General features: G+C 38.7%; 1 protein-coding gene across 2 annotated transcripts; it reads right to left on the bottom strand.

Annotated features, from left to right (window-relative positions):
• Positions 1–2017: 2017 nt before the first annotated feature.
• On the bottom strand, positions 2018–9085 carry LOC107958298 (auxin response factor 6). 2 transcript variants are annotated; one of them, XM_016894017.2, is made up of 14 exons: positions 8084–9085; positions 7401–7522; positions 6458–6559; positions 6319–6375; positions 6081–6236; positions 5863–5947; positions 5523–5613; positions 5265–5429; positions 5050–5172; positions 4674–4749; positions 4411–4558; positions 3084–4249; positions 2711–2901; positions 2018–2439 (listed from the first exon to the last, which is right to left on the bottom strand). In XM_016894017.2, exons 1-14 carry the CDS (start codon positions 8124–8126, stop codon positions 2241–2243), a joined length of 2724 nt encoding a protein of 907 aa, XP_016749506.1. In that variant the 5' UTR covers positions 8127–9085; the 3' UTR covers positions 2018–2240. The 2 variants fall into 2 exon arrangements, with proteins under 2 accessions (XP_016749506.1, XP_016749507.1); XM_016894018.2 differs by having other exon boundaries at positions 7401–7513.
• Between the last annotated feature and the right edge of the window lie 240 nt (positions 9086–9325).

Here is a 9325-nt window from a genome sequence, read left to right as displayed (position 1 = left end):
GGCCAACTAGTTCTAGCCAAACACTGCAACAGTTTCCCGTTTCACGCCATTGGAAACCAAGACCAATTGCCAAGCATGTACTGATCCATACTTCCTACCGAACCATTATCTTGTAGTTTCAGTGGCTTTCTAAATCAAGTTGGATGACTTTTGTTTCTGTTTTTGTAATGGTTTCATGCAGATTTTAAAACTGCTGATAATTATGTTTAAGAAATGTCGCTGCTTATCTTTTTATGCAGATTTTAGAACTATCTTTTTAGGACTCAATCCAGTAGATAAAAACAGCCTACATACGTACAATGAATCAGATACTCAAGATTCGTGTTTTTTAACAATATCTTCAATCTTCCCCACATCCATGGAGATGTGAAGGGAATAAAAGAAAAGGAAATGTAGCCATCACCAACTGACCAGAGAGGTAATGAAGGAACAATCAACTGTCCTTTAAAGCTCTGACAAAATCTTTTGAAGAAGAACCACTCAAGTTTTTCCTTTTACCATTGCCGAATCTCTTACGCCTAAAAATGAAATCTTCCAGTACTTTGACAACAACAAAATGAGTACACACCACCAGGGTGCCAACGACACACATTTTCACGTATTGGACCGTGTCTTTTTCCCCATGTTATTACATGGTTTTGGCAGAGAACAGGGTTCAAGCAAAAGCCATTGATAGGGTGCAAGTTTAAAAGGACAATAGGACATCTTTGCTCGCAGTCACCTCCCACCCAAAACATAAAGGGCTTTTTGAGAGGGCGTTGCTGGAAACCCTCCTTTAATTTTTTTTCTGAATTTGGGACTATTATTGTTTGATGGGATGCCCTACCCTTTTTGTCACCATTTCCATCCCTCCAAACACATGAGTGTGCTATCTATTGTCAAATGCCCCCACAACCTGGAGTCACAAAAAACACATAAACTAACCCTTCATTTCCAACTTTACATTGTGGCCATCCAGTCCCCACATCCCCCTAAAACAAGATACCTCAACTACTATCTTATATTTTTATCCTTTTTTTAACTCACAAAGATAATTATATCATGTGTTGAGATTCGAACTCTAAATTTCTTTAATGGCGTCTCTTAAAAAAATGACACATATAAAATCAAAGTCCTACACGCTAAATTCTCCTCTAAGTTCACTGAACTTTATCCACAAGTGGGATAAATTCCCATGAAAATTGGCTTGTGACTCGAGGGTAGAAGAATGAGGAAACGTGGCTCACATGTCAAGTCTACCGACATCAACCCTGGCCTATCAGTTAGGCCAAAGAGTTATCGGTCCATTTCATCTGTTGCATGTGATTTGCCTTCTATTTCTCCACGAAAACAGTTCTATTTTGTCTAAAATTCCAGGTGAGAGATAATAATAAGTTGAACGTTTTTCTAGAAATCTCATGCACATTAGTTGCATTTGATGAGACAGTATTGCAGCAGACATCTTTTATCAGCTGCTCTTTTAGCTAGAAGGCATAAAAACATGTCTTAGATACGATGTTTAACACCTAGGAGAAAAGGATTTTCTTTTGTCTTGTTGATCTTCAGAAACTTTTCAATTTGATTTAAGATTATCATCCCAAAGATAGTTATGACATAATCATTGTGTCGTCCAGAAGAACTGCAATAGAAATCATCAAACGTTTCCCAGCCAAGGTGGCATCATTTATTATAGCCCCCGACACCAGGACCTTTTAGTTTCCAGGATATGTTTGAAGAAAAGGGTGTGACTCAGCAAACCCCCCAGCTCGGTTTATGAGCCAGCCGATGATGATAGTTAATGTTCACTTTCAAAAAGTTGGAATAAAATGAATAAGAGTGGGCCATTTTCACACTAAAGCAATTCAGAAATGGTTGGTTTTCGACAACTAATTACTATAGGAGACCCACTTTGATATCAGATATATATTAGTAGTTTCAATGCTTGGGAAGCTTTCGAGCTCCTCGTCATTTGTTCAGTAATTTTCATCTTAAATAAGTTTCGGACTACAGAAGAATATATAATGGCAAAAGCTAAAGCTTGCTTCACAAATATTTTGATATCCTAATAAATATGAATTGTACATATTTCCATAACAAAGGAGACGAAGATCTCATATAGTTACAGTATTTAACTTATGTGTATATATATGCTATATTATAAAGTTCCAGCTAGAGTTAGGCAGCTCTTTTCCATATAAGGATTGCAAGAGGCACACTAACATTACAGGGAGAAAAATAACATCTTAACAGGTAAAGATTATTCAGTAGTCCAATGACCCCACAGAGGCAATACCAGAGCTCAAATTTCTGGAGTCCTGCTGGCTCGCATAGTCATCACAACTGCCATTCGAGAGCCTCTGAACTGGAACAGAGTTTAGAAGCTCCAGGCCTCGTTTGCCCATTTGCTGCACTTCTTGCGGTGAAAGTATCTTGATGCACCACACACTGTTCACAAACTCCCTGGTGGAAAACGGAATATAAAGTAAAGTTTGGAATTAGCAAAAGAACTTAGCATGTGGAACCCAAAATAGATTTAAATGCATGCATTCAAAAGGTTGAAATTTACCCCAAGTTCTCGTACACGTGCTTGTGGATGTATGTGCATGCACGTCAAAAGTGTTTTAAGGTAGAATGCAACAATTTCTTGATCAAGTGGTCCAAGAACTTGACATGCATCCTAGAGTTCAAGATGAAACTATATCCATACAATAGAAGGGGAATGGAAACTTACGGCCAAGGATCATCACCAAGGAGAAGAACGTCATTCTCCCGATCAACAAATACAAGCTGCCAGCCTGATCTCAAAGGGTCCTCCAACTGGCCTTCAAGGCCAAACATGCGTGCGAGTTCACTGCGCAGCTCATTGTAGCTGTTAAATTTGGAGATATCCAACAACCTCCCGAAGGACCCTGATTTATAAACCTGTTCCATAGTAATAACATTTACGTCAATTACAAAGAACCAAAATAATTGTCGGTAAAACAAAGGCAATAAAACTGCCAACAGATCAAACTTTCCAATATGCAAAAGAACCAAAATTCACAAGCCAAATGGAACTCATAACACCAGCCAAATTCATTAATCTAAAACATGAGGCAACTGACCTTAACAAAGGTTCTGGTTTGTGGGTTTTCTTGGCCCACATTCTCTGGAGACTGCAAGAATCCCAATTCATCAATGCAACTGGAAGGTGTCATTGCTGGATTAACTGAAAAATCAGTGCCTGCAGTACTCGCATAATTAGAAGAGAAAGGTATAGTAGTGGAGTCACTCTCGCTGCCAATTCCCCTAAGGCTTGACATCCCGTTTTGCAATAGAAGAGATGAAGTCTCTATATTAACACCAAATAAGAGATGGCTCTGTGGATCAGTACCCGCTGCTTGGTCTATCGAGCACTCCCTGCCAGGAAAGGGTGGCAACGAAATAGAATTATGAGAAATGTTTGTTTGGGTGGGCCCCAACTGTTCCACCTGGGGCAGAACACATTGTGGAGATCCAGATGACAGAACTTCAACAGCAGCCCGCTTAGATGGCCATGCTGCAGATGTTATTACTGGGTTGGATCTAGGCAAGTTGAGCAGACCGGACGGTTCATCTTGGGGAAAGGATCCCAAAAGACTGTGCAAGGGAGATACAATGGGGCTGGTCACGGTGTGCCCATTTGAGTCAGAAAAACTCTGTTGTTGGCATAGTGAAGGTATGGCTTGGAAAGGTGACGACCGGGACTGTGAGGCCGGAGCATACTGTGACATGGCAGACACTCCAGTAGAAATATGCTGATGATCGACCAGTTGCTGGTGTTGCTGTGACAGCGGATGCTGTAACTGCTGTTGGTGTTGATGGTTATTAAATGAATTCTGCTGCTGCAATTGTTGCTGAACAAGAGGCGGTTGGGTTTGAGCCTGAGTCTCAGACTGATGTTGGTTGTCTTCAACACCCTGAAGAAAAGCCTGAGGCTGAGACTGCTGCAACATCTGGGAATGCATTAAAGCAGCAGGCCTGCAGGATAGATTTTGGGGTTGCTGGAATTGCAGAAGGGTAGTAGTTGCTGATTTGGAGGGATCCACTGCTCTCATGTCTTGCAGAGCAGCAGCAGCCATAGCTTGGTGCATGTCAGTCTGCAAACCCAGCATGGAAGCAGCATCCAGCCTTGGCTGCATCCACGGTGTAACTCCAATCCCTGGAAAATTCAGAGATGGCATTCCTCTACCTGCATCTCCTTGTAGCCACATAAGCAGAGAATTCATACCTAGACCATCATCCTTGATGCCTAAGAACAAGAGAGTCAAATTAAAAGGAATAAAAATGTCAAAAGAATCACACACAAATAAAAGGAATAAGCTTTTCAAATTTCACATTCAACAGGTATAAGAGAAATAAAACAAGTGGTTGAAGCTGTACAGCGATGGATTTAGCAGCAGACTAGCATACCGTGGAAAGAAGGTAATCCTGCTGGCCATGGTCGCTTAAGTCTTAATGGAAATGGTGATGGATACATAGGGAATGTTGTCAATGGTTCAATCTCCCACAAGGAGACTCTAGGCTGCCTTTCTCCAGCTGTTGATTCATCCCAGCCAACCTGCATGAATAAGTTCAATTCCACAAAATATCATCACCATTGATAGAAAATCTAAAACAAAAAATGTACAAGATTCTCAAAATGAAAAATATACAGGTAAACATTCTCAACATGCCTTGACTGATCGCCAATGTGAATTTGGCCACCGGACAGGATCCAAGTCACTTATGCCAGTGATTGTACCCATGTATCTGGTAAATGCAAAACCATCACACACAGACTATAATGTTCAAAAGTAAACATATGAAACAGGTTACAAAAGAAAGAGACAGTGAATTGTTAGATGATTGACCAAGGCATTAGAAAAGTGCATTAATAAAACAACAGATCTAATATTAACACGTGCCATAGCTGCAACTTAATCATTTTATGATGAAAAGGCAGTCAGACACCAGTTCGCCGCTAAAAGAATGATAATCTGACTTTTGTAAGGAAAGCTACTTTAAACATTCAGAACAAAATGTAAAAAGTGAAAAGGTATAATAACTTACCGACGAACACTTGATTCTTCTGTTTCAAACAGCATTCTAAAGCGCATACCAACAGAAACTCGAGTATGATAGACAGCTTTGATATATTTTGTCAAAGGTATTACAAATTCTGATGGACTAGCCCTGAATAGAAGAGGCATAAGTTTAACGGGGCTGAGAAATCACTAGAATGGACACTTCAATGATTAGTAAGATGCATAGCAATAGCACCATACCTTGGGTTATAAAATATAGTGAAGCGGCTATTTGTTGAAGCTGCATGAGCAGCAGCAGCAAGAAGCCCTAAGTGCATGCTATCACTCGATAAAACAGATGAAGGCATTACAGTTTGAGGTCGATTAGCTCGTCGGATGCCAAGAAGTAATTGATTTTTTTCATTCCTGACAAAATAACCTAATATGTTGGTTTGAGCATCAAAATACCAATAACACGAGCAGAAGTAAGATACGATGGAAGACAAGCCAGCTACCTACCAGATAAAAAGAACTGAATCACCTGCAACTAGTCTTTTAGCACTTACAAATACGCTCCATCCTGTTGTCAAGAGATGCCTTTTGGGCTGACCTGTAAGGAAGAAATCAACAACTGATAAGTACAATTGTAGTAATCAAATCACTATATGGCACAAAACGGCCAGAATTATAATTAAGGTACTGTCAATTGTGTATATGACAATTACTCTAACTTCTTCAGCACGCATGATGAATTAAAAAAACCATTCTCTACAACTTTAAAAGGGAACATGAAGCAGAAAATAGCATTTCTTGGTTATAAAGTGTCATATTTGAACAGGTGGATTCCTAATAAACTCACCCCGAAATATATGCCTAAATTTCCATTCATTATCGTGTAAGTCCCTTGCAATCAACTCTTGAGCAGGAGGCTGCTGGGAGAAGTCCTGGAGGCAATCAATAGCAAAAAATTAGAAATAAACCATTGCAGTCAATAAAATTTTATTTTGACTGAGCAAAAAGGAAAAATGCAATCAAAAGCATAAGAGGACATCAATGCCTATGGTGGCAACAGTTTACCAGTGGGGGAAACACTTTTTCAGCAGCTCGGCGAGGAACAGAGAACCCTCCATGAGTGCTTGTGTCACTGGCTGTTAATGTTTTACAGAAATAATTTGTTGGCTGTCTGCTGGGAGTGCCCAATTCTGCTGGAAGGTAAGCCTCCTTCTGTTCTTGCTATGGAACAATAACATTCAATACTTTAAGCAATCAATAAGACTGACAACATCACATTGAGAACACAGACAAAAGCACATACCGGATTCAGTGGTTGCAATGTCATTTGTGCATATACTTCATCTGTCTCAACATCTGCCTGAAGTTGACAAATTTTAAGGCTTTAGAAACAAATCTATAGGCGCAAATATCATCAGAAAACCAAATTAAGCAAGCCTTACATGCATGGTGACATTATGGAGCTGACATATAAGTTGTGGAGGTAAGCTTGGGTAGTTAGGTACGTGGACATCCACTTCCTCCTTGTTGGTTGATGCAGCTACCTACAAAGAAAACCATCAATAAATGCCTCAAAAAGCAAGTTGGCTACCCAATATGATGACTACTCAAGTAGAATGGAATGGACCACTATATTTGGAGAAAACTATGTTCATAACTTCACTTAATACATCTGATATGCCAATGATTCTAAGACCGGCATGCTATAGAGAAAGGGAAACCACTTTCTTTTTCTTTTCTTTTCTTTTCTTTTTTTGAGAATTAACTGTCAACACCTTAAGTTGTCTCATATGTGTTTACATTAAAAAATATGTATTTGAAACATTTCATGCTTGTGAACATCAAAAGTATAGACTGGTAATTGTTATTATCACTCAAATGCGTGCTTATATGCCAATCCTAAACAAAAAGAAAATAGCTTTCAAAGTTCCAAGTATATCGAACAACAAAAACAACCAGATCCTTTCATCAAGACACCAGAGGGGACTCGGAATCTGGAAGAAAGCCATTCCAGCCCCACAAAAGGGGAGAAAAATGTAGGAATTATCACTCAATCAATTTTGTTTGAAATTTATTAAGGATAAGATAGACACAAATCCACTACAGATCTACTAGAGGATCAATTACGGTAAGCTTAAAAGCAGATGAGACATACAGTAAGACGGTGTTTAGTGCTGACAAGAAGACATTTGAAGATCATCCTTCTGTTATTTACACTCTTTCAATTAATGGGAAAAGGACAGTAATAATGCTATGCTGCAAAATAACTTTTTCACTTTTCCCTAGGAAAAGATAGTGAAACAATCATAATTAAGCAAAATGCAAATTGATGCATACATACCATCTGTAAAACACAAAATCTGCTTCAAATTCAAGCATACGAACCTGTTCGCTATGACCCTGTGGGAAGTAAACAACCCTACTTCCAACCGGAGGTAGAGAAACAAGAGGACCCGCACATGCATGCCAAAGTTCAGAGTTCAGAACTCTCTTCTCTCCTGCAACGTCTATTTTTGCATTAATTTAAAACTGCTTTTTAAAAAATAATGAAACTGAGCTAATATTGATTACAAACACCCCCACTTAGTAAACTAAACATGTAATATTAAGATCAGGGGATGCCAAAAGATAGAAAATCCGAACTCCCAAGAAACATAGGTAATTAACGCTTGAAGAGAGCACAAGAAACAAACCCGTATAAGACATGATGAAATCACTACTTCAATAAGATATAACACCATAATAAACCTCAGCTTGAAATGGACAAATCTACGAATGAAATAAAAGCAGAATAAAGTTTTTTTTTAAAAAAAGGGCACTTCATTAGAAAAAAAAAAGAAGGAAAAAAATGGCTTTGCATTTGAGAGTTGAGAGTTTCAAAAAAGAAAAAACCACTGAAGGATGGAAGTTTATTTGTATGGAGTTGTTTTAACTTTTTCTCCTGCATTTTCTCAAGCCATAAACAAAGCCAAATATTACAACCACATGAAAACTTCAACTTTGCCACCCCTCACACCCTTCACCGCTTTCAAGAAACATAAGCAAATCCTTGGAAAAAAGAACCATACCTTCCGGAGCTTGTGGACTGAAACCAGCTGAAGAAAGCCTCATTCTTTTTTGTGAATAGTTCAACAAAAACTTTAAATCCCAAGTTAATACACTCAGAAGAGGATTCCCACCACAAAAATCACTTCTTCAACAACACCAATGAAGCACCAAAATCCTTCAAACAAAGACACCCACACTTAAAAATCTTCGTTTCTACTCCTTTGTCTACACAAGTTAAAAACACTACGCCTAACAAGAACCAGCTCCAATTGATAAAAAACCTGACAATTTACCCATCAAACACGACTTCTAACAACAACTAGAAAACAAGACTTGCTTCTTCTTTTTTTCAACCGAAACCGGTTTTACTACAAAAGACAATCGCTTTCAGCCTCATTCGCCTGCAATCAATCTTCTTCTCCACCCAAATACCCCAAGTGCTGTTCTTTTGAACCAGAACTTAATGCTAAAACAAAAAAAAAGGTAATCTGCTCTTGTTAATGTTCCAACACGTTAGCCCCACATTTCACCTCCCAAAAACAAAGACTTTTGGTGTTTTGATCCTTAAAGTGTGAACAAAACAACAGTATTTATCTTTTAAGTCCCTCAAAGCTTGTAACCAATAACACCAGCAAGCGAAAACAGCCAACAGATCTCAACTTGAAAGATAACGATTTACTCAGCCCCTCGCCAATAAGTTTTTTTTTTTTAACTCAGATCTTTCTGAACACTCACAAAGCAAAGATAAAATGATGCAAAGGATACAAGCTAAAAGAACCAAACAGCAGTGTTATTATTACTACATGCATTTGGATTTTCTTCTCTCAGAGCTCTCTCTCCTTAGCATAGTCCAACGGTTTCAAAAGAGGCCTTGGGTATTTATAGAACTTTTGTTTGCAGAAGTTGAGAATTTAAAAGATGAAATTTTCTTTTCATGGTTTTTGAGGAAGAGGCGCTTTTCTGTTTCCAGCAATGGAAATATTGGTGATCACTGAGGGAGAAATGAAAGCAAGGGAAAGATAGAGAAAGAGAGAAAGTTGCCTGCTGCTTATTACAAGTAAAAGAGTAAAAAAATTTATTAGCACCGAGCCGAGCCGAGCCGTTAACATGGAAGGTAGCCAGCAGCTGGGGTAAATGGGGTCACATCAAGGAAGAAAGGATGGGGACGACCAAATCTAGAGAGAAAAAATGGATGGACCCCACAAATCTAAGCTCTGAGCTGTTGCTTTTTTGACATTATTATTTACAATTTTTCATTAAAA

This window comes from Gossypium hirsutum, chromosome A05 (assembly GCF_007990345.1).
Source record: "Gossypium hirsutum isolate 1008001.06 chromosome A05, Gossypium_hirsutum_v2.1, whole genome shotgun sequence".
Lineage (NCBI taxonomy): Eukaryota > Viridiplantae > Streptophyta > Magnoliopsida > Malvales > Malvaceae > Gossypium > Gossypium hirsutum.
This window is presented reverse-complemented; position numbering and strand designations above follow the sequence as displayed.

What these genes read in the sequence shown, in the direction of transcription:
- LOC107958298 (XM_016894017.2), bottom strand. Translation starts at nt 8,126, where the DNA reads ATGAGGCTTTCTTCAGCTGGTTTCAGTCCACAAGCTCCGGAAG. An exon ending in CATTGCAACCACTGAATCCG is followed by an intron (nt 6,237 to 6,318) that starts GTATGTGCTTTT and finishes ATTGTTCCATAG; the next exon opens with CAAGAACAGAAGGAGGCTTA. An exon ending in ACTATATTTTATAACCCAAG is followed by an intron (nt 5,173 to 5,264) that starts GTATGGTGCTAT and finishes TCTTCTATTCAG; the next exon opens with GGCTAGTCCATCAGAATTTG.